Source organism: Gopherus evgoodei, chromosome 6 (genome assembly GCF_007399415.2).
Source record: "Gopherus evgoodei ecotype Sinaloan lineage chromosome 6, rGopEvg1_v1.p, whole genome shotgun sequence".
Taxonomy (NCBI): domain Eukaryota; kingdom Metazoa; phylum Chordata; order Testudines; family Testudinidae; genus Gopherus; species Gopherus evgoodei.
Window position 1 is genome coordinate 132,395,318 of NC_044327.1, and position 25,540 is coordinate 132,420,857.

Below are 25,540 nucleotides of genomic sequence, written 5' to 3' on the forward strand. Positions count from 1 at the left end.
TATTAACAGCTTCCGTTGAATAAAGTCCAAGAAGCGAGGAATCTATTTGCAGGGTATTCCCATGGTTTTCCTGTACAGCAAGTGACATTTATGTATTATTATCGTGTATTATGTCAGTTAATGCATCATACAGAAAGTTTGGAATTTTAAGGTCACTTAAAAATGTTCCTGCAGCCAATGTATGTAGTGATCTCTGGACCGGTTTACATGGGCCCTTTGCCATTGATGCTTGGCCCCACATTGCACCTACTCCACAGACTGAGTGGGAGAACATTCCCCATCACCATCTCCTTCCTGCTGCCATTGGAACTCCCTGTTACCACAACAGTTGGGCCAAAGTAAAATAATACACTTCTCAGAATGATTGACACGATCCCTCCTGATGAAGGCTTCCTATAAAGGGCTGAGAGAACTCAGTTGGCCGAGAGCTACAGGAACCAAGCTGGCTCCTGTGGTGGGCCCTGGAGCAGTGGGGAAGAGGCGAGGGAAAAGGCATCTGGGCCCCCGCTGCCTGCTTTGGTCAGAGGAATAACTTTGTTACACCTTAGTTAAGTATTTGAAGACAAAGTGTGCTCTGAAGGAAGGGTCTGTACAGACTTTTGGGCCTGGACTAACCTTCCTGGGCTGGGGAGACATGCCAGCAGCCTGCTTTCTTGTTACCATGTTTCCAAAGTGCAAAGAGCCATTTCAGGATGTCCCCCTCTGCGGAAGAGTGTCTGTATTTTTAGAGTAGGACTCGACAGGCTGAGTAACTGCACTATAAGAACAAGTGTGGTGCTAGCCTGTTGCACAGTTGTCGGGAGAATGGATTGTGTGCACACAGGTGAGGGGATACTCTGAACTGCAGACATGTATCAGCGGCAGTGTTGTTTCCTCACTGGAGAGAAAGGGAGCCATGAAGTGCCCTTTGATCTGAGTGAAGCACTTGTTGCTTAATCCTCATTCAGCACTAAGAGGTACTATAATTTTGCCAGTGTAATTTAAGGACGCTTGTGTTCCCCTAAAAAGCCTTTAGCTAGGTTGGGTACTATTTCTCCATTTGGCCCAGATCCTGCAGTCCTTACCAAGGCATTACTCTTGGCAGGGACTGCAGAATTTGGCCCATGACTTTTAAATAAGCATTAGAAAGGTAATGGGAAATTTTGCCAAAAAATTGAGATGCGTTGTTCTGATCTTCTGCTCTGAGCTGCCTGGCTCTTTCTTTTTGAAACAATGCATGTATTTTAGCAATAGAGGGAGAAGTAGAAAGTGAATGTTCTTCGGAGTAGAATAGAAAGTCTGAAGTTCTCTCATTTTTATCACTTAGTCTTCAGGGAATTAGTATTATCATAGGAATCACAAGCATTTTCATAAAACAACGCCAGTGTTAACATCACATTATTACATGTAAAAAGCTATGGCTAAAATTTTCTGACTCCATTGCTTAAGATGACGAAATATTGACTTGCTCTCTTAACATCAGGTCCCTACGTTTCTAGCGTGTACTGTAATGGCTTCCTTTATATTGAGAAAGACTCTTCCATGTATTGCGCTCTAGCTACTCCAATATAAATAAGAAAGTTCTGGTTTATCGCAATGCAATGTTCAGGTTACACGTTCAGTCACAAAGGCCAATAACATATTAGGCCACTCATTTGTCACCATAAACAGGGACAGAAAACACGTATACCTGTAGACATATAGAATATCTATGTAATGCAGCCAAATTAACCTAGCTGTTGGAATTTTAACTCTAATACGTCCTCCTGACTCACTGAGATTTTAACTTTGCAATGTTACAGTAACTTCTGCTATCCTAAGACACAAGGCAAAAATCACCCATTCACAGGAGGTTAAAATAGTTCTTTGCCTTTAATTTGCTAGTCTCTTCATTAAAAAGGGAGAGAAGAAGATTGCCCATGTTTGATAATGGTATTTAATGTTAATTAGACCTTGAGGCTCACATCTTATGTGAGGTGAATGGGTTGGGTGGGGGAGGGACAAGGCCACTAATTACCCACCTTTACTGGTGTTATTGTTTGGCTTGAGAGCGTGTGCTGGAGTCGTGACTGGAGGGCAGATGCCTAAAGAGAAAATGCATCTTGGAGCAGGATTAGGGGAAAAACTCATTTAAATGGAAATAATGATCCAAAAGATCAAAACCCTTGTTTGTATCCAGTCCAGGGCTAGTTCCAGGGGGCTTTTCTTGACTTAAGCTCTCTAAGGAGTATGCATCCCCCTTTCTGAAGCCAGGGGTTAAGTGCCACAGTCTGGTCCCTAAATGCAAAATCTGTGATGCAAAAGAGGCACAGATTCTATAGGCTGAGCTAACCATCTCTGCAGATGTCCTCTGAGCAGCCTCCCCAGGCCGTACTGTCGCCCACCAAGAGGATGTTCTCCTTGGCAAGGACTCTCTCTCCTCGGCAAGTTTCAGACTTCAGCCGTTTTTTCTTTGGCCCTGGCTTTTTAAAAAGATGATGACTAGAATTTTTTACAGTGGGTAAAAAGTGTGTTTTTGTCACTCTCCCATCCCTGAAAAGCAGCTGAAGGGACTTTGTTCAAACCTTCCAGAATAAGTCACCTTTAGGCACACATCACTCATGGACATGTTCAGCTCAAAAGGTTTTGAAAGTTTGAAGTCTTCAGCATGTGAAAGAGACGTTGATCATAGAAGCTGTTTGCAACTGCAAAGTGTATTTCTGCTGTGCAAAATGGCTTGTAATACAGCTTCGTACTCAGCAGAGCTACCACCTGTGTATGGCTCTAATCACACGTTAGCCTCTGAACCAAGATTTTAGTCCTACTCCTGGTAACAATGCAGAGCCCATGCTGTTGTGGGAGCTGGACTCTGACGCTACTTTGCTCATCATCACAATTTTTAACCAAGTTCCAGTTGCCGAATGTTGACCCCCATGCTGCAGAAAGGTGGACGCTTCAATCAACTGCGTTTATAGTATGTCTCAGTGCAGGCTCACTAGGTCGACAGGACACAGCTTAATTTTTGGACCCAATTTGAGTTTCCAGAGCTGCCAGTTAGAAAACCCACTTTTCTACTTCACATATTAAATCTGATGAGGACTCAATGAGGCAGCCTAACCACAGGAGCCCAGCCAGTCTTCAGGGGAAATATATGTACTTTAACAGGGAAATGGCCTTACTCTAAGGTGTAGGAGCTTGTGCAGTAGTGTCTCCATAGGAATTGTGGAAGCCCCATCTTTTAGGACTCTGACATAAAACACACTTGAGACTCTTATAGGGAAAAGTTCAGATGCTAAATGATATTTAGGCATCAGCTCTCTTTGAAATCAATAGGAAGTAGGTGCCTAAATACCTTTGACGTTCTGGGCCAAAGTTCCTACAGTGACAAAGACAACGAGATCTTTTGCATCTCTAATTTCTATGCTCTGGCTAGGTTCTTGCATGATTCTATAATGAATCTTGTGTCTCACCAAGCCATTCCCAGTCCCATTTAAAAAGATGTTCACTCTTATTTCACTGATGTCAATAAATTGGTTCAGTTACAAAACAGGATCACAGTCAGCATGTACCATTGTCCCCTTTTCCTCTCCCCCTGCCTCCCATTGAGCACAGCTGCACAATAACAGCTTTCCTTAGTGCCGGTTGTATTAACTGTGCTTAAGAGTAGGACAGGTGCTTCATCAATAACCCACTGTCACACCAAGTAACCGTTACCCTTCTGATGACTGGCAATTTCCTTCTAAATCCGTCACATTAAAAGCCAGTCAGACAAATGGCCTCTGTGGCTGGTTTCTGTTTATGAGATAGGATCCCAAGCAGCAGAGCAGTTTGCTCTTTCAGCTTCAGGCTAATGAGGAGTTTGGTGGGAAAACAGAAGGGAAGAAGGAAAGGTTAGAAGGTTGGCAGCAAGGTGAATAGATAAAGATTAGCATTCTGGGAATGGTCTCAGCTCTCTCCATGCATGCTTGCAGTTAATAGAGCGGTTTGTAGGGTCTCCCTGGTTACTTTGCAGACACATCAAGCCACAGTAACCTTTGTATATATTTAACTGCCACCCCCAAAGCTTAGTAAAAACAATGAGGAGTCCTTGTGGCACCTTAGAGACTAACAAATGTATTTGGGCATAAACTTTCATGGGCTAAAACCTACTTCATCAGATGCATGGAGTGGAAAGTACAGTAGGCATGTATAAATATACAGCACATGAAAAGATGGGAGTTGCCTTGCCAAGTGGGGGATCAGTGCTAATAAGGCCAATTCAATAAGGGTGGATGTGGCCCATTCCCAACAATTGACAAGAAGGTGAGTTACTTAGCTTAGTGTTACTAGGGGGTCTTTACCACAGAGGGCAAGACCTGTGCAGATAGTAATTTGGAGAGGAGGGGAGAGAGTCTGAGAGATCTGAAATCAGTAAAGCCGGAAAACAGTGAGGTGGGGTTCAAGCAGACAGGACTTCTTGGGTAGGCTTTAAAGCTGGCAAATAGGTGGACGTAAACAGGTGGGATGACAGAGCAGAGCCAGCAGCAGTAAGGTAAGGACTGTGGAGCAGAAGAGAGTCTACATAAACAAATCAGAGTAAGATAAGTAAAAAGAACATCAGATAAGGATTCATCTCAGAGCCTCCACTGGGAGCCCTGCTTTCCCCTTTGTCTCTCTCCAGTAGCTTTTCTTACAGCCCTAGCCTTGAACATCCAGTCAAGGGAGGGGGAAAGAGAAGCTAAAGTTAACCCTTTGTGTACTGGGGACCAGGTAGTGCCCCTGTATCCTGTCACAGACATTTTGCTTAACTCAGTCTGGCATGTGCACAAAACTGCTGAAGAATGAGGAGAGCATTCATGTGCTAAAGGAGGATGGTCTTGGAGCTAAGAGACTAGACTGGGTGTCAGGAAAACAGTGTTTGAGTTTTGGCTCTCCCATTAACTGGCTGAGTCACTAAAGCCATTCACAGCAGCACTACTCATAACAGTAAGTGCTACCTCCAGTACTAATCAACTATTCTCACAGGTTCTTATACTGCCCCCAGAGAATCTGAGTGCATTTAGCTATATAACAGAGAGAAGTGTGTACAGGGGAGCATTTTGGTTTTGAAGGTACACACACACACACACACACACACACACACACACACACACACACACACACACACACACACACACACACACACACACACACACACCTGTATGTCTATGTTAGAAAATGAAGGTCTTGGTGCATAAGGTGGGTAGGGTTGGGATGCTCCTCAGAGAGGTGATGCCACAGTCCCTGAGAAAGTTCTGTCTCCCACACAGGTGAGCTTTACCTTGTTGTGGAGCATTCCGCTGGGCCAGAGGAGTCAAGTTGTTGACCATCCTAGCGCTTTAGTCTATCTTTTAAATATCCTGAGCCTAGGACATGGAGCACTTTGAAGATAAGGACTGAGACTTTCAACTTGATTCAGTGTTCTATGGGAAGCCAGTGTAGAGAACAAAGGACAGGTCTGATGTGTTCACTGGGTTGCTGAGGAGATGCGCTGCAACATCCTGTACCAGGTGGAGTTCCCTAAGCACAGAAGGCTTTGTGTCCAGGTATCGCATTGTTATAGCCCAGCCGAGAAGTGACAAAGGAGTATAAGGTAATCATTCACCGTGCTGGGATGAAGTGTCCTAGCCAACCAGAGATGACACAAAAAGTTGGACATGAATAGATAGAACCTTTCGAGAAAATCTTTGCAGCATTTTGATTTCAAAATTTTCTTCTCTTAAGGAACTTTTGGACCCATTTCACTTTAAGCTTAAATGAGGTAAAGTGCCAGAATTTTTCTCCTAAGTGTCTTTGCTGTTAATGAACAGGATCTCTGATCTTTAGCGCAGATGTTGTATTTTATCAAGGCAGTGTGAGGCCGTAGCACCTGAAGATTTAGATTTTATACTTGATACAATAGCTTTTTTTTAAACCACAACTTGGATATACATTCTGTCAGGTCTGAATTCTCTTGTAAACCACCAGAAGCCTTCCTGGAACATCATGTAACATTTATCTGAAAAGGGAGTTCTGCTCTGATGAGTTTTTTCCCCTCTGTATTTGCATACAAATGCTGGGCTTTCTGTCCTCCTTCTGATCTGGCTGCTGCTAGATCAATAGATTTTTGTTTTGTGCTGCTTTGTCTTCCTCTCCATTCTGACCTCAGACCTAAAGTACAGATAATTACCGGATTGTGGCTCTTTCAGACTTGGGTTTCTTTATTAACGTTCATGTTCTATGCATAAGCTTTCCCCCTTCACTTAGTAGTGGTAGTAACAGTATTTCTTGAGGCTCTGATTTGCAAAGCCTCTTCAGGGATTGAGAGGCTGGAAAATCTCAGCCTGAAAGTTGAAGGTAACGGGAAGAGGCGACTCATTCATTTGATTATAAGGAAGGATGTTTGGAATCCTGAATTCAGGACTGCTCCTATCTAAAGCTCTGGAAGTGGATATAGAGGGTCAGATTCTAGGATCTTGCATAGAGATTCTCCTGAGTCATGCTGGCAGTCAGACCAGGTGGGTCTTAAAAACACCAACCTAGGATGCAAAAAAAGTTTTCGTGTTTCTCTGAGAGAGAGAAGTCGAGGCAGGGACAGAGGAATCCTGCAGGGAACACAGCTAAGTGCAAGCTTTGGCAGAAACTGTTACGTAAAATTAACAATAAAAGAACCCTCAGGCAGGGGTTAAGTTTGAACTTTACCCAGAGTGTGCAGGTGTGTGTATTACCAATAAGATGGGAGTGCAACCTGCATGCAGTGCTTTCTAGATACAATAACAAAACAGAACTGGCTGGGCCTGATCCTCAACTAGTGTAAGCCTCCACACAGTCTGTGGATGCTAGTGGAGCTACACCCCACAACCTCTCTCTAACCTCAAGACAACCTTTGCCAGGCCAGAATCCTGTGAGGTGCTGAGCCGCCTCCACTCAGTGCTGGGCAGGAGGCATGACTCGGCACCTGGCAGGCCAACCACCTCACTCCCTCGCTGGTGATTGCAAATCGGTAGGGCTCTGCTACGGTGGAGGCTTTGTGTCAAACACCATTACAGACCCTGCCTCTGATTTCCATAGCACCAGCCATCCCCAGGATTTGGATGCAAGTCTTCTTGCTGTGCGCTGTTTGCAGTCCCTACACACAGAGGGTGAAACTTAATATTTGGCCTGTAAATTGGAACTCCTGTTCATTGAGCAGAGTCAGAATTGGGCGTGTGAGCCAGGAATTGCAGCTGGTTAAATACATAAGAGCAGTGCTGGCCTCTGTTGTATGGGATGTTAGCTGCATATCATATCTAGGGTGCCATAAGTATTCCAAACACTGATAAGGACAAATAAGTGAGAACCTAGTTTCCTGTTTCCTTGCTGCTCCTGCTCCGTGGCTATAAGCCAAGCCAGTACAACAGGAAGTGCTGTGTTCTAGGAGGGGATAAGCAAATACGCTCTTAGTAATATACTGTGTGAACTCACAAACCAGAACAGCCAAATTCCAGCAGGAAGAAAAACTGAAAGTGGGATCTGCCTTGTCTCGCTCTGTTTATAGCTGAGCCACTGCTTCCCTTAGCTAAATCTCAGTTTCACAAGCTCAGTGGTCCCTCTTCATTCTCAGTTCCTGCTCCTTTTCTGCTCCTCCATAGGTGGTACCTCAGATTATCAAAGCAGCATGCTGGAAATCTCTCCCTCCTGGTTCTAGGGTTGCCAGCTTTCTAATCACACCACACTGAACACTCATGCCCATGCTCTGCCCCTTCTCAGAGGCCCTGCCCATGCCCCATCCCTTCTCTGAGGCCCCATCCCCCCAACTTGTTCCATTCCCCCCTCCCTCCACTTTCACTGGGCTAGGGGAGGGGCTATGGACTCTGAGCTGGGGGTGCAGACTCTGGGGTGGGGCTGGGGGTGAGGGGTTTGGGACGTAGGAGGGGGTTCTGGGCTGGTCCAAGGAGTTGGGGTGCAGGTGTGTGTGTGCGGGGTCCCAGTGGTGATTACTGTGGGCAATCCTACATGCCTACTGCACCAATTCGCCACTCTCTCCAAAGGCCAGGTGCTCTCATGTCCCCTTACCAAACCCATGAACCACCCTGGCCCTCTTTATCTGGGATGTTTATTAAAAGGAAAACCATGGATGCTAAGGACATCTGTTAAGGACAAGATATTTGAGTGAGTTCCTAAACATAGTGTAGATAGCATTGGACCTTTGGCGCTCAAAGGGGTGTATTAAACCTGCCAGACAGATGAAGAAAGCACACGTGACTGAGAAGTAATGGGACCTTTGGATGTTTGTACATTTATCAAGGAGCAGAGAGGAAAGGTAAGTAAATTCTAGAGTCTAAAGCTTTTTCTCCCTAAAGCAGACAGTATAAACAGATATTTAAATATTACTGGTTCACATAGTGGAAGAGGCATTCACAGCAGACAGCCTCTATTGAATGGTTACTGAGGTGGGGAATGTTAACTTTATAAATGCACTGAGTGGATCCATTCTGTCATGTCTCATAATTTTACAGTAAACCATCAGTGTATGCTTCGATAAACGACGGCAGCTCATCCGAGAATTCTGCTCTGCCAATCTGTTCTCTCATCTGCGGATTAATGTCATAGATGAAAACGTTTGCATTTAAAAGGGTATCTAGACTTTCACTGTAGGAATATTTTTCTATTGCATATGTTTTTGGAGTTTTTAATGTAAATCAGATTAATTATTTATATATGCATTGCTCCATCAGTCTCCATTCAGAGTCATAAGACATATTTACTGTACAAAGAAGACTACTGAAATCTAATCTAGTGAGTGAACAAAGCAGTCACAATGTGGTTAAACATGATTGAGGCAATTCATACTAGGTGAAACCAAATTTTAAATTGGATAAAACATCCATTTCTGAAGCTAGGAAACTATTTCTTTTCTGAGGCCCAAAGGTGGGGACAAAGAATGAGGTAGCTTCAAAATATTAGACTTCCATTAGGGACATGAGAATAAATTCAAGTCAGTTTTATTTGCAGAGGTTTCATGGCCAATACCTGCTTATGGCAACACTGGCCATTATATTTCATCTGCTTTTGTTCGTACTGCCTGTACCATGACCTGACAGGGTTTCTACCTCCAAAACCACATGTAGTAGTGGGGATGATATTCTAAGTAATGATGTCACCCCAGCCATGTCCCTGTGACTTAATGAGATATTGTGACCTAATGTTGTGGGATTTGAAATCTTCAATTAACTATCACAACCATGTAAAGTCCTTCCTTAGCTTCCGAGTCAAAATGAGCCAGCTGGTCTCATCACAGCCTTTTCCTTTATCCCAAACCCACTGTGTAACATATGTCTCATAGAGAGGGATGTCCCTCATTTTAGTCCCAAACAACCTAAATTTGGTACCCCCTCACTTCTTCTGCTGAAAATTATTTACAGCAGAAATAAAGACTTATGAGGCTGAGCATATAGAGAAGAGTTATTGATATCATAGGAAGGAATTGCACAGCATTTTAGATTTCCTACATGAATAATCTTTGTTTTCCTCAGTGTGTGTCTGTCACACATTGTCTCCCATTTAGGGCCTTGGCAGGTCAAGAGGCATGCTGTACAGTTTGTCACGATCGCAAGATTCTGTGAGAGGGGTTCATGCCTGTAATAACAGGTGTTCTCCTCAGAGATTGAGAGGCATTGGCAGAACTGTGGAGGGGAAGTATCACAGTGGCTGCCTGCAAAGGATTGAAGTCAGACATACCAGGGAAAAATGTGGCCATTTATGTTTTAATGAAGCTAGCGGCAAACATCCTTACATTTAACAAATGCTAAACTTGCTCACCATTTCTTGTAAAGAGACACTGTCAGGATGATAGAAATTTTCATACCCATTCAGACAAGTGGTCCACCTAGTCTGGTATCCTGTCTCCAGAAGTAACCAGTAGCAGCTTCTTCAGAGGAAGGTGCTAGTATCCTTCTAATAGATTAGAGAATAATCTGTTTATAGAGGAAGTGACTTGCTAACCTTGATGAGGATGAAGGTTTATACCCTTTATTTTCCTTTTATCCCATCAAGTGTAACTTTATGTATTGTCATTATCTGTATAAATATTCAGTCCTTTTGGAATTCGGTAAGCTCGTGCCTCAGCTGCAGCTTGTGGCAATGAGTTCCACAGACTATTTATGCATTGCACAAAAATAGGTTAAAGAGCACATTAAAAGGAAAAAACAAACACGTTTCCTTGCTTGTTACCAATAACATCTTACTCACTAATGCTGAATAATTTAAAAAATCTCATTGACTCTTGTGCATTATTTTTATTTGTTACTCTAAACTTGGCATTTGTTTGAGCTGCCTGTTCAGTTTTGGTTTTATTTACGGACAGGTTTTAGGCAATAACTCTCAAGTTCTCACGAACTGTCTGGGTTGAAAACAAGGGTGTCATAAACAGATAGTTAAGAGTTAATAGAACAGAAGTACTTCATGTCTCTTTTGCCTGGAAAGGGTTAAGAAGATCAGTGAGCCTGGCTGTCACCTGACCAGAGGACCAATCGGGGACAGGATACTTTCAAATCTTGAGGGAGGGGAGTCTGTGTGTGTGCTGTTAGGGTTTGGTGGTTGTTCTCTCTGGGTTCTGAGAGTGACCAGACGTGCAACCAGGTTTCTCTCCAATCTCCCTGATACAATCTCTTATATGTCCAGAATAGTGAGTAGTAGGTAGATAAAGCGAGTTAGGCTTATGTTTGTTTTCTTTGTTTGCAAATGTGTATTTGGCTGGAAGGAGTTCAAATTTGTATTTTGCTGAAAGGATTTTAATTTGTATTTGTATACTTAGGGTGGGAGGGTATTCCCAGTGTCTATAGCTGAAAGACCCTGTAACATATTCCATCTTAAATTTACAAAGATAATTTTTACTGTTTTTTCTTTCTTTAATTACAAGCTTTTCTTGTTTAAGAACCTGATTGTTTTGTTTTTTTTATTCTGGTGTGAGATCCCAGGGGACTGGGTCTGGATCCACCAGGGAATTGGGGAGAAAGGAGGGAAGGGGGAGAGAAAGGTTAATTTTCTCACTGTGTTAGGATTACTTTCTCTCTCAGGAAAAGTCTGGGAGGGGGAGAGAGCAGGAGGGGGGAAGATGAATTTTCCTCTCTGTTTTAAGATTCAAGGAGTTTGAATCACAGTGATCCTCCAGGGTAACCCAGGGCGGGGAAGCCTTGCAGAGGCAACAGTGAGGGAAAGGGTTTACTTTCCTTCTGTTAAGATCCAGAGGGTCTGGGTCTTGGGTGTCCCCGGGCAAGGTTTTGGGGGACCAGAGAGTACCAGGCACTGGAATTCCTGGTTGGTGGCAGCGTTACAGGTTCTAAGCTGGTAATTGAGCTTAGAGGAATTCATGCTGGTACCCCATCTTTTGGACGCTACGGTTCAGAGTGGGGAATTATACCATGACAAATGGAAAGTTTTAAAAGATATAAAAATGAACCACAAAATTCTTTTAAAGGGTGAAAGATTTGGAAAGGTCACAGTACAAATTTCTCCATTTCTTCTTTCTGCCCCAAACCAGACATTGTTTCTATTATGAATTACTGTAAAAATACTTGTGTCCATGTTCATAAATAAGGAGAAAAGCAATAAATCCTTGATGAAATTTGTGCTACATGGATGTGTTTTTTTACAGCGCCTGGCACAGTGAGCGGCTGGTGCACAACTAGGGCTCCCAAGTGCTACCATAATGCAGATTATAGTGATTTTTAGCTCGGGAGGCAAAATTTTTTGTATTTAGTAGCAAAAAATTGTGCAAACACTTCAGATGTGGTTCTTCCTTGTTACCTATGTTGTAAGTGAACCTTTGTGCATATTATCATGCTGCCAAAATACTGGATCATTATCACATCCTTATATAAGGAATTAAGTTCTCAGCACATACCTTGACACCTTGTGTGCTAGTAAAATGATTGCCATGACACACCCAGCATGGATGCGGCTAATGAAAGGAAGTTTATCTCATGTTCCCAAAGCCCCGGTAAGAGGGGACAGACGGGCAATTCTGTTCGAGTATCATGAAGGCTGTAAATGAAACTGGCAAAAGTTTATGGGATTCCGGGAGCAGCAACACCTCCTTCCCCTGCCAAAAACAGTGAAGGTGTTGGAGGGATTGAGTTTTATGAAGGAAAATTGAAAGAGCTAAGTGCCTCATTCTGCTTTCTAAAATTCAGTGGGAGGCGCTGGTGCTCATCTGAGGACAGAATTTGGCCCTTCATGTGCAGACTTCAGCCTAAGAGTATTCAAAGTGTGCAAATACCAGGCCCGGTGCAATGTTGTATAGGTTGGGGCAAGGGGTTACAGCTTGGAATAATGGAAGGAAATTGTTCGGCTGGTCAGCTCCAGATTGGAGCGTGTACTGTGCACACATGGCTAGGATTGCATCTGGAGACTCGGTGAAACTTCAGCTAGTGTGTAATGTGGCTGCTCACTTGCTCGGGCCATGGCTACACTTAAAACACTACAGCAGCACTGCAGCTGCGCCGCTGGAGTACTTCATTGTAGATACTCACTACAGTATGGGAGGGGTTTTCCTGTCACTGTAGTTAAGCCACCTCCCCAAGAGGCAGTAGTTAGTTAATGGAAGAATTCTTCCGTTGAAATTAGTGCTGCCTATACTGGGAGCTAGGGCATGGCTACACTTGCAGATGTAGAGCGCTGTGAGGTAAACCCACCTTCGGAGAGCGCAGTAGGAAAGAGCTGCAGTCTGTCCACACTGACGGCTGCCAGCGCACTGGTGTGGCCACATTTGTGGCACTTGCAGCGGCATTGGGAGCGGTGCATTATGGGCAGCGATCCCAGCATGCAAGTGGCTGCAATGTGCTTTTCAAATGGGGGCAGGGGTGACAGGAAGTGTGTTGTGTGTATGTGGGGGGAGAAGTGGGTTTTTGGGGGCTGAGAGCATGTCAGCATGCTGTCTTGTAAGTTCAGACAGCAGCAGATCTCCCCCTCCCCTCTACCTCTCTCTCTCACACAGCATTCCACACTAATGGCTTGCATGCCAGCTGTCAGAAATGGAGCTTTGAAAGGGCATTTCCACGTTCCTACAGGAGTTCAAAACAATGAAAGAGTGGCCACCTGACTTAAGGGGATTATGGGACGTTTTCAGAGGCTGATCAGAGCTCAGTAATGCAACACCTCATTCACACTGACGCCCGTGCGTTGTAGCCAAGGTGCAGCAAACGTTATTCCTCTCGCCAAGATGGAGTACCAGCAGCGCTGTAGCCGCGGAGTCAGAGCGCTCTACGTGCCTTACCAGTGTGGACGGGGAGTGAGCTATGGTGCCCGGGGCTCCTTTATTGCGCTGTAACTCGCAAGTTTAGCTGAGCCCTAGGGTAGCTTAACTACATTAAGCCAGTGTAGCTGGGTAGACCTAACTTTTCAGTGTAGACCAGCTTGTCTACACAGGGACACTGATAAAAGTCAATCTGAATTAACTAAAGCTGTGAATTTAAAGCGGATTCATTCAACCCCTATGTGGGTGCTCTTTTTCAGAACTAAAGTGGCCTTAATTTGGTTTAACTAAACCACTTGAAAAGTTAATTCAGGTTAACTTTTCTGAGTAGCCCCATGTAGACAAGTCGTTAGTGCTGATCCTTGTAAAGAGCACAACACATCTGTGCTCTGTATCCGTACTCACCATCCAGATACAATTCAAGTTGTTTTTGATCTGTAAATTCTAAATGTTTTCTGTCTTGGCTACCTTAGAAACCATTTTCTCCTTGTGTGATCCTGCACCAAGACTCTGGAGTGAACGGCCCTCTTGTTTATGCAGTAGTACTTTGGTGACATTGTGGCAGGTCTTTTCTATGAGAAAAACTCGACTCAGAATGTTGCTTCCCTGACTTCAGTCTGAGTCAATTAACCTTAAAGGCTTCTCTGTTTCCCCAGGCCTTTGAGGAGGAGATGGATTGAAGAAGGTGTACGTGAGTTAAGGGGTGGGAGGATTACCTCAATGGGTTAGACAAATGAAGCCTTTAATTTGCAGTATCTCCATTTTAGGTGCCCAACTTTAGATACCTAGGGCCTGATTTTTAAAGCTGTCAGCCACCAGCTGGCCTTGCCACCCCTTCACTAATTCAGAGAACAGCTTAGCAGGTAGCATACGTGAAGCAACCATTACGGAGAGCGTGACAGAGACCGGGTAGAACATACTCTCAATCACACTTCCTGTAACAGTGTCGACAATGGATCTGGCTCATCTTCCTTAGCATCAGATGAAGGGATCTGACTAAGGGAGTATCCAACGCTGACAACCATTGTCATCAACATGTGCTGCCCTAGGTAGATGGATCTGAAATGGATGCTCTTAGCAATTTTGATGCATTGCAAAACAGCACTCTCGGTACATAGCATTGAAAAGAAGCGACTCTAACGTAATTAGCACTTTTATTTTTGGGTATATCATATTGTGCAATTCCATTTATGCAAGATAGAACAGAGCAGTGCTGGCAAGTACTGCCTGTGACTTGCAATAGTTGCCGCTCATACGATAGCCCTTCTGGTCCAAGAGTTATAAGCCTGCTACTCCGTTTTCAATCATTTGTCATGGCCATATAGGGAGCATATCAAAATATGCTGAAATGGATTTCCTCAACTTTCATTTTTAGTTCCTCAGAACAGTGTGTTTTTCACTAGAGGATTAATTTGTCTTCAGTGAGTCTCTTGCTTAGTTTTCATGCTCTATAGGGCTTCACAGTACAAACAACTTTTTTTTATAGGATCAACACTTTTTTCCCCAAGGGAGCAATACCAAAAAACCAAGTACCCATAATTACAATATTGAGAATACAGCTTCCTTTTTGGAAATAGATGCCACACAAATAGATTGTCGTAGATAAAATATTTGGTATGCTCTGCGATAATCCGATTAATTTTTAATGCATGATGTTTAGAGAAATCTTCTGTGGTACTCGGACAGAGACAAATACCCCATTGAAATCATAGGAGCAGTCTTTGTAAGTTATTGTGCCCATGCTCTCCTGATCGATGCCCCCAGAACTGTAAGTGGGCAGATGTTGTGACAGGTCATCCTTTACTCTTCAGTCTTATTGGATTTCAGGATCAGAAAATTAGATCAATCTTGGTGCTTTTGGTCTCACTGAAATGTCTCATAAATCTCAAAACATTTATCCCTGTTCTAATCTCTGTTGCTGAGCAGTCACATTCAAAAGGCAAATCTTAGGAGGCAGATAAATGCTCTGAAGTAGTAGAGAGAATTTACCCTTTTTATTTATTTATATATTTATTTGAAGGGTGAAGTTTCCTCTAGTGCAAGGCCTAGGCACCCCTTATGCCCCTTGGGTCCCTCTGCACAGGACTGAATCTCATTCCTTGAGTGTAAATGTCCCAATAGACACCACACAGGGCCCCATCCTGTTTTCATTGAAATCTATTGCAATGCTCCTATTGACTTCAACAGGAGCTGCAGCCAGTCCATCAACAGCAATTTATTTATACTCTGGCATCTGATCCCTCCTGCAATACATTGAAAGATGTCTTGATTCTTCAATGTATTTCTTTACTTGCACTTAATGCTTGCAAAGGGGCCCAGGCTCTGAAGTCCTCCCATCCAGGTACAGGTAGAGCAAGGGCAGTAACGCAAGGGAAAGCGCCAGATAAATCAGCCGTGGTGTTTGTACATCATGGGATATTTGAATAATGAACACGGGCTGGTGAGGATGCCAATCCTTGGGCTACAAGTGCTGAGGAAGCTCCTCCCCTCCAGCTGTTTTCTGTGAGCTCTTGTGCAGGACCCAGTCTGGTAAGCTTGTTTAGAGCACGCCTACTGGACCAGGCCCAGCAGGTGAGCCGAGCAGAGGCGTGCCTACCTTCTCCTGGACTGTGCATCACTCTGCGGTTTAGCTGCCCAGGTGACTGGTGTGGGGTTTCAGTGTACTTGCACAGAAGCAGAAACATAGGCATCTGCAGAACCTTTACTGCAAACATTCAGGCACTAAGGGAGTTTAGACACCTACAGTGTTTGGGGGCAGCTGAGAGGGGGTTTTGTGGGGACTGATTCTGGGATTTAGGCACCTGAAGTGGCAGTTAGGTGCCTAACTCCTTTTGTGAATCTAGTGCTAGAATTTTTCCACAATTGTGATCGTGTTCAAAACCTGCTGCTGGTAGGTGCTGTAGAGACGTGGACAGCACAGGCCATATCCTGATGAGCCTATAAGCAAAGTCCCTGATTGTTCAAGCAGCATTAAAACACCAACACTTTCGTACCAATCCCTTAGGCCCCCATCCTGCAGTTTGAGCTGTACAGGCGGATGCTTGCCTCCCATTGACTTCAGCTGGATTCTGTGGGTGTGTAAAAGATTGCCCAAATGGAGTCCCATTGAAATCAACAGAGCCTCACATGAGTGCAGGGCTCTGTCTGCATGGACTGGATTGCAGGGTCAATGCACTGCAGAGGGGGAGAGTGGCAGAGGGTTTCAGTATGCGGAAGAACCTCTTGTGTCTCACTTCTGTGGCAAGTCTGATCTGGGATGACTAGAATCTACCTCTGATATCACAGCTGGAAAGAACTAGCCACAAGAGTGACAGAAAGAGGGGCTAAGAAGGTTGAAATACTGTATGATGTTGACTGCTTATAAAACTGTCTAGGAAAAACAGGTGAATGTGAATAGGACCAAAGTCCATGCCATCAGGCTCCCTTTAACGTCTTCAGCCCCTAGTCAGCTGCAAGAGGGGGTGCCAGTTGGGGTATTGCTAAATGTGGAGTGCTTCAACTGAAAGGAAACTCATTCATTTATGGGAGGAGGGATAGCTTAGTGATTTGAGCATTGGCCTGATAAACCCAGAGTTGTGAGTTCAGTCCTTGAGGGGGCCACTTAGGGATCTAGGACAAAAATCAATACTTGGTCCTGCTAGTGAAGGCAGGGGGCTGGACTCAATGACGTTTCAGGGTTCTATCCAGTTATGTGAGATAGGTATATCTCCATATGGTTTGAAACCTCCATCTTACCAACTGCCCTGTAGTTATCCCCTGCTGAGTGCTTCCATGCCAACAATGAGTGTTGTGTTTGCCCTTTTTAGGTCAAATGGCAGAAGGATGACCTGGACAATAATTTGAACTTCTTCTCCATCTCTTCCGATGGGCGGATTGTATCATGGACTTTAGTTAAGGTAAATGTTATGTTGTGATAATTTCTCCCTTGCCTAATTGAAGCAAATTATTTACAAAGTTCAAAAGTAATAATATTAAGTGCAGTAATGACCTCAGCCACCTTGCCTGTCATTATTATATCTTTTATTGGCTCAACTTCTGTTGGGAAGGCCCAGCCCTGAAGAAGAGCTCTGCATAGGTTGAAAACTTCTCTCTTGCCAACAGAAGTTGGTCCAAGGAAAGATATTACCTCCCCCACCTTTTGTCTTTCATGTCCTGAGACCAACCCAGCTTCATGAACACTGCAAACAACAGTGTTATAATAATGAGTTAGGCATGAAAAGAAGAGGTTGTTAATGATCAACAGTTCTAATATGAGTCTTTAAAACTTGTCATTGTGTTTTAGTGTTAAACTACTTGAAGTGAACAGGGACAACCCACACCTCTTTGAGCACCAAACCCTTGGTCCTGCATGCAGCACTGGTAAGCAGGCTGTGTGCGGATCAGTGAGCTCTCAGTGGGAGCAGTTGTCTTCCACCAGGTTGCTTTGAAGTTGCCGGAATCCAGTGTGATTCATTGCACAGAACATCCACCATTAATGAGAGAGCTGACTGTAGAATGGACGTCTTTCAATTTTTCCCTCCACTACCAAAAAAAATCACCCTTTTAGGAAATGGTTAACTAAAGAGGTCAGATTTGTGAAATCCAGGAAGTGATTGGGAAGGCTTCAACTTGCTCAGCAATTCAACTAACTTTTCCTTTAGAGGGTGCAACTTAGGAAAATAGGTTTGGCAGTTTGTCCCAAAACCTCCATACCCCTTCTTTTCTTGTTGCCACTAAATAAAAAATGGCTTCTTGTTTGAAGAATTCAGCGTCCTTTATTTCACAATCAACTGGATAACCTTAAGATACATAGAAGCTTAAAGCTCTAGAGCAAGGGTCAGCAACCTCTGGCATGCGGCTCGCCAGGGTAAGCACCCTGGCAGGCCGAGCCAGTTTGTTTACCTGCTGCATTGGCAGGTTCGGCCAATTGCGGCTCCCACTGGCTGCGGTTCACTGTCCCAGGCCATTGGGGGCAGTGGGAAGCGGTGCGGGCGAGGGATGTGCTGGCTGTGACTTCCTGCCACCCCTATTGGCCTGGGACGGCGAACTGTGGCCACTGTGGTCACGTGGCAGATAAACAAACTGGCCTGGCTCACCAGGGTGCTTATCCTGGCGAGCTGCGTGCCAGAGGTTGTCGACCCCTGCTCTAGAGCTACATCCTCAGGGAAGCAAAGAAATTTCTTTATAAAGGGTTCTCCTGTTGGTGTAGGTAATCCATCCCCCTGACAGGTGGTAGGTAGATTGACAGAAGAATTCCATTTCAGGGTATTTATTTGCCTCATCTCTCTCATGTTGATGGAGTTGGGCACAGTAATAGCACTGTCAGTTAGAAATAGACAAAATCACTATGGCAAACTTAATGAACCATCAGAACATGTGTTTCATGAGGGTGTTTCCCGTAATCCTAGCCTGTCTCTGGAATACTGAGCCACTAGGCAGCTCTGCTTTGTCCCTGAAATGTTGTGCAAAAGGTCTGCAGTTAGGTCAGTGGGTTTCACTGGCTTGGACCTTATCATTCCCTACCAGAAGCAACAGTTGTGGGAATGACAGCACAGCTCTGATTGGCTAGTTGATGCAGTCTGATTAAGGTCCAGGACTAGGAGTTCAGTTCCCAGCTCTGATACAGACTTCCTGTGTGAACTTGGTCCACATTATTTAACTGCTCTGCACCTCGTCTGTAAAATGGGGATAATGGTACTTCCTTCCCTTAGGGGAAGTATTTGAGGCTCACTTCACTAATGCTTGTAGACTCATAGACTCATAGGTCAGAAGGGACCAATCTGATCATCTAGTCTGACCTCCTGCACAAGGCAGGCCACAGAACCCCACCCATCCAATTTTATAACAACCCCTATCCCAGGACCGAGTTATTGAAATCCTCAAAATTGGTTTGAAGACCTCAAGCTGCAGAGAAATCACCAGCAAGCGACCCGTGCCCCACGCTGCAGGGGAAGGCGAAAAACCTCCAGGGTCCCAGCCAATCTGCCCTGGAGGAAAATTCCTTCCCGACCCCAAATATGGCGATCAGCTAAACCCTGAGCATGTGGGCAAGACTCACCAGCCAGCACCCAAGAAGGAATTCTCTGCAGTAACTCAGTTCCCATTCCATCCAACATCTCCCCACAGACCATTGAGCAGACCTATCTGGTGGTAATCCAAGATCAATTGCCCAAATTAACGATCCTATCATAACATCCCCTCCATATACTTATCAAGCTTTGTCTTGAAGCCAGAAAAGTCTTTTGCCCCCACTACTTCCCTCGGAAGGCTGTTCCAGAACTTCACTCCCCTAATGGTTAGAAACCTTCGTCTAATTTCAAGTCTAAACTTCCTAATATCCAGTTTATACCCATTCGTCCTCGTGCCTACATTAGTACTAAACTTAAATAATTCCTCTCCCTCCCTAACGTTAGCCCCCCTGATATATTTATATAGAGCAAGCATATCCCCCCGCAGCCTTCTTTTGGCCAGGCTAAACAAGCCAAGCTCTTTGAGTCTCCTTTCATAAGGCAGTTTTTCCATTCCTCGGATCATCCTTGTAGCCCGTCTCTGAACCTGTTCCAGTTTGAATTCATCCTTCTTGAACATGGGACACCAAAACTGCACACAGTATTCCAGATGTGGTCTCACCAACGCCTTGTATAACGGTACTAACACCTCCTTATCCTTGCAGGAAATACCCCGCCTGATGCATCCCAAAATCGCATTTGCTTTTTTAACAGCCGTATCACATTGGCGACTCATAGTCATCCTGCTATCAACCAGTACCCCAAGGTCCTTCTCCTCCTCCGTCGCTTCTACCTGATGCGCCCCCAATGTATATCCAAAATTCTTATTATTAATTCCTAAGTGCATAACCTTGCACTTTTCACTATTGTATTTCATCCTATTTCTATTACTCCAGTTTACAAGGTGGTTCAGATCTTCCTGAATAGTATCCCTGTCCTTCTCCGTGTTAGCAATACCTCCCAGCTTCGTGTCATCCGCAAACTTTATTAGCACATTCCCGCTCTTTGTGCCAAGGTCAGTAATAAAAACGTTAAATAAGATCGGTCCCAAAACCGATCCTTGAGGGACTCCACTAGTGACCTCCTTCCAGCCTGACAATTCACCTTTCAATACGACCCTCTGGAGTCTCCCCTTTAACCAGTTCCTTATCCACCTTACAACTTTCATATTCATTCCCATCTTTTCCAATTTGACTAACAGTTCCCCGTGCGGAACCGTGTCGAACGCCTTACTGAAATCTAGGTAAATTATATCCACCGCATTTCCTTTATCTAAGTAATCCGTCACCTTCTCAAAGAAGGAGATCAGATTGGTTTGACACGATCTACCTTTACTAAATCCGTGTTGCAATTCGTCCCAATTACCATTGACCTCTATGTCCTTAACTACTTTCTCCCTTAAAATTTTTTCCAAGACCTTGCATACTACAGACGTCAAGCTAACAGGCCTATAATTACCCGGCTCACTTTTATTCCCTTTCTTAAAAATAGGAACTACATTAGCAATCCTCCAGTCATACGGCACAACCCCCGAGTTTATCGATTGCTTAAAAATTCTCGCTAACGGGCTTGCAATTTCACGCGCCAGTTCCTTTAATATCCTCGGATGGAGATTGTCCGGGCCCTCCGACTTCGTCCCATCGAGCTGTTCAAGAACGGCCTCTACCTCAGTTGCGGTAATATCCACTTCCATATCCACATTCCCGTTTATCATCCCTCCATCATCGCAAGGTTCCTCACTAGTCTTATTAAAAACTGAAGCAAAGTACTTGTTTAGATGTTGGGCCATGCCTAGGTTATCCTTAATCTCCATTCCATCCTCAGTGTATAGCGGCCCCACTTCTTCTTTCTTTGTTTTCTTCTTATTTATGTGGCTGTAGAACCTTTTACTATTGGTTTTGATTCCCTTTGCAAGGTCCAGTTCAATGCGGCTTTTAGCCTTCCTCACTTTATCCCTACATGTTCTGACCTCACCAAGGTAGCTTTCCTTACTGATCCCGCCTTTCTTCCACTCCCTGTAAGCTTTCTGCTTTTGTCTAATCCCCTCTCTGAGTTGCTTGCTCATCCAGTTTGGCCTACAACTCCTGCCCATGGTTTTTTTCCCCTTTCTCGGGATGCAGGCTTCCGACAGTCTCCGCAGCTGCGACTTAAAGTAATTCCAGGCCTCTTCCACATTTAAATCCACTAATTCCTCAGTCCAATCCACTTCCCTAACTAATTTCCTTAATTCTTTAAAATTAGCCCTCGAGAAGTCAAAAACCCTAATCCCAGATCTACATTTGTTTATCCTTCCATCTAGTTTGAACTGAATCAGCTCATGATCACTCGAACCAAGGTTGTCCCCTACCACCATTTCTTCTACGAGGTCCTCACTGCTCACCAACACCAAATCTAAAATGGCATCCCCTCTCGTTGGTACTTCAACTACTTGATGAAGAAATCCATCCGCTATCACATCCAGAAAAATCGGACCCCTATTATTCTTGCAAGTACTCGTCCTCCAGTCTATATCCAGGAAGTTGAAGTCCCCCATAATCACACATTTCCCCTTTGTGTTTACTTCATTAAAGACATTAAAGAGGTCTCTATCCATATCCCAATCAGATCCCGGCGGTCTGTAGCACACGCCAAGCACTATCTCAGGGGAAGCTCTAGTTGCTTTTTTACCCAGTGTGATTTTTCGCCCAGACAGACTCTGTCTTATCCATTCCATCGCTTCTTATTTCGCTACAGTTAATTTCATCATTGATGTACAAGGCTACTCCACCACCTTTGCCTTTCTTCCTGTCTTTTCTAAACAGCACATAGCCTTCAATACCCGTGCTCCAGTCATGAGTACTATTCCACCAGGTTTCAGTTATCCCTATAATATCCGGTTTCACTTCCTGCACCAGTAACTCCAGTTCCTCCATCTTGTTACCTAGGCTCCTCGCATTAGTGTACAGACCTTTTAATTTTCGGCGTTTGGCATCAGTGACATTCTTTCCCCCGTCATGCACAGACCTTTTACCACCAGCATCACCTGTTACTCTGGTTTCTACTCCACTGTTCCTCCTTGGATCAAATCTTGGGACCACAAGGGTATCCCCTCTCACTTTGTTTACTTTCCTCTCCAGGTTATATTCCGGCGTGGAGATCTCCCGAGCATCTCCCAACCATCTTCCCCAACTTCCTAGTTTAAAGCTCTCTTGATGAGGTCGGCGAGCCTCCATCCTAGAATTCTATTTCCCTCCTTGCTTAGATGGAGTCCATCCTGAGCGAACAGTCGTCTATCCGTAAACGCTTCCCAGTGACCGTACATCCCAAAGCCCTCCTTATAACACCACTCCCTAAGCCATCTGTTGATCGCCATAATCTTGTCACTCCTTCGTCGCCCCGCTCTAGGAACCGGCAGAATCCCACTGAAGACCACCTGAGCCTCGATGTCTTTGAGCCTCTTCCCCAGTCTGGCATAGTCCTCCTTGATACAGTCCAGCGAGTAACTAGCCGTATCATTCGTTCCCACATGAAGGATAATCAACGGATTCTTTCCCGCTCCCGCTAAGATCGTATTCAGCCTCAGGTCCACATCCTGTATCTTAGCCCCTGGCAGACAGCACACCCTTCTGTTCTCCCGATCAGGTCTAGTTACAGGCCTGTCTACTCTTCTCAGTAAAGAGTCTCCAATCACGTAGACTTGCCTTTTCCTGGCGACAGTGCGATTCTGCGGTCTATCCCCCACAGCAGGTGGTCGCAATTCCTTTCGATTTGTATTCGCCCTTACAGTCCTCCTAGGGCTCATACTTGGTGTCGCCTCCATCGACTCCTCCCCTCCTTCTGCAGGACTAGCTGCTCGCCTCTTCTTCCTCGCCCTTTGTCCTTCAGCAGCCTGCTGTGCTCCATCTTCATTTCCCAACTCAGCAAACCTGTTCCTGAGTTCTATTTCTCCATCGCTGGCCCGTCTTTTCCTCTGCCTGGTTCTCCTAGTCACATGCTTCCACCGTCCACTTTCCTCACCCAGCAGCCCCTCCTCAGAGTCCTTTGGTCCTGCTTCTATCCACTGGTCTGAGCTTGTCCCCTGTGCCTCATCATGTCTGTGTTCCATCATCTGCTCAAATCCCCTTCTAAACTCAGCCAGAGTCTCCACTTGCATCTCCAGTCCCCTTACCTTTTCCTCCAGCAGCTCTATCAGGCGGCACTTCATGCAGATGAAACTCCTTTCAGGTGCTCCCTCTAGGACCATGTACATGCCACAGCTACTGCATGTGCTCTGAGATTATTAAATTAACATACTACTATTGTCTGGTATCCCTGGAAGTGCATTGGACAGCGATTGTCAACAATTCCTTTTCCCCGTGGAATTTCTGAATGGCTTATGCAATAAACAAGCCCCAGGAATGTATTGTTAGGGACCACACATCTCAAACCTCAATCCATAGGGTGCTTAAGAGCTAGTAAGTTCCAACTTGCCGCCTCATGATGGGCTAATAATCACCAAAACTAGAAGCTTGACTTCAACCTATGACTTCAGTCCTGAGATTTCATTGGTGGAGCTCTGAGGGTTCTGATTGGTTCCTTGCTTCTATTTAAAGCAAGCACAGGAACAGGAAGTTGTCCATGCATCTAGGTTCACCCTGCTTAGGACTGCTCCCCTTGCACTACATGCTGCTACTGCCTAATTCTGATTTCCTGGTAACCTGACCCTTCCTGACACCTGACTCAGTCTGACCTCTGGCCTGTCTTGAACTCTGATCTCCTAGTATCTCACTCAGCCTGTCTCCAGACCCCTTGTCCAACCACTAGGTCAGACCACCAACATTCTGGTCAGGACCGTATGCATGGACCACTTAGCTCACAGGAGTGATCCTGGAGCCAGTCATGGCAGAATGGATCAGGCTAACCCTTCAGGAGTACGAGGCCCACATGAATAGTACAACCAAGCACTGCAGGCCCAGGTCATCAGGCTGACCTCACATAACCAGCTGTTGCTAGAGCAAGTCAGACAGTTGCATGCTGAAAAAGCTGCACTCCAGACATGGCTTGCACAGCCCTGTTACACGATGCATCTACCAGAAAAGTGTGATGCTAATTACCAACGATGCCAGGGTTTTATAAACCAGTGCTACCTGCTGTTCATGATGCCATTCTCAGTTCTATACTACTTATAGAAAGGTGATTCTGTTTATCAGCTTGCTGTCTAGGCAAGCATTAGATTGGACCTCCCCCTACAAGGCATGCGACAGCCCAGCACTGTCGAACTGGGAAGTCTTCCTCCAAACCATGTCAGTGCTATTTGACAGCGTCCCAAACCCAGTATGGCAACTATGAATATCTAGTAATGCCCTTTGGGCTGACCAATGCCTCGGCCATCTTACAACATAAATGATGAGTTCTGAGACATATTGGACCAGTGCATAATAGTTTACCTAGATGACATATTGGTCTTCTCTGACGATGCAGAACAGCATACCACTCCCATCGAAATGGTGCTGGATTGCTTACGGCAGCCTGGCCTTTATGACGAGCTCAAGAAGTATGCTTTCAGTTAGGCCTCCACAGAGTTCTTCGGCTTTATCTTATCCCCAGAAAGGATCCAGATGGACCCACACAAGCTCCAAGCTGTTCATGATTGGCCAGTTCCCCACTTTGTATGTGACCTCCAACGCTTCCTGAGGTACACCAATTTTTTCAAAACAAATGGAGCCCCCTCACTGCTCTCCTTTGGAAATATGCCCTATTCTATTAGTCTTCCAGTGCTAGCATGCATTAAATCAGCTGAAACTTCCCTTCACTACTGGACCCATATTGGCTCATCCAGACATCATACAAGCCTTCATTGTAGAAGGTGATGCTTCCAGCATGTTGACTGCGGCTGTCCTCTCCAAATGATTTGGTCCCAAACAAGTATTACACCTGTGCACTGAAGCTCACCTCCACAGAGTTAAGCTATGAAATCCTGGCTAAGGAACTTCTGGTGATTAAAAAAAACTCTGTTGCAGAATTGTGTCACTGCTTCGAAGGAGCTCACCGCCCAGTCCAGGTATGCACTGATCACAAAAATACAAAGTACCTCCATGAGGCGAAGGCCTTAAACCAACGACAGCTTCCGTGAGCCCTGTTTTTCCTCACAATTTGATTTTTTTCATCACATATGGCCACAAAACCAAACACATCAAGGCTGATGCCCTGTCCCAAAGATATGGTATCAATCCAGAAGCCCCCACCCAGGGACCAACCCTCATTCTCAAATCCCATAACTTTCTCGTCTTAGCTGTTCACCAGGATATGCTCATACTGATACACTCTGCCTCAGGAAATCTGCCTGATGAACAAGTCATTATCAATAAGCAACTGCATGAGTCCCAGGAAGGGATCACATACATGA

At 44.9% G+C, this 25,540-nt stretch overlaps 1 protein-coding gene across 2 annotated transcripts in view; it reads left to right on the forward strand.

Moving 5' to 3' along the window:
* DNAI1 (dynein axonemal intermediate chain 1) overlaps nucleotides 1-25,540 on the forward strand; it is a 321,188-nt gene that overhangs the window by 112,230 nt on the left and 183,418 nt on the right. For both annotated transcript variants that reach the window (XM_030567426.1, XM_030567427.1), the window contains exon 14: nucleotides 16,996-17,085. In XM_030567426.1, the coding sequence (XP_030423286.1) occupies nucleotides 16,996-17,085 (90 nt within the window). The remainder of the gene's footprint in view (nucleotides 1-16,995; nucleotides 17,086-25,540) is intronic.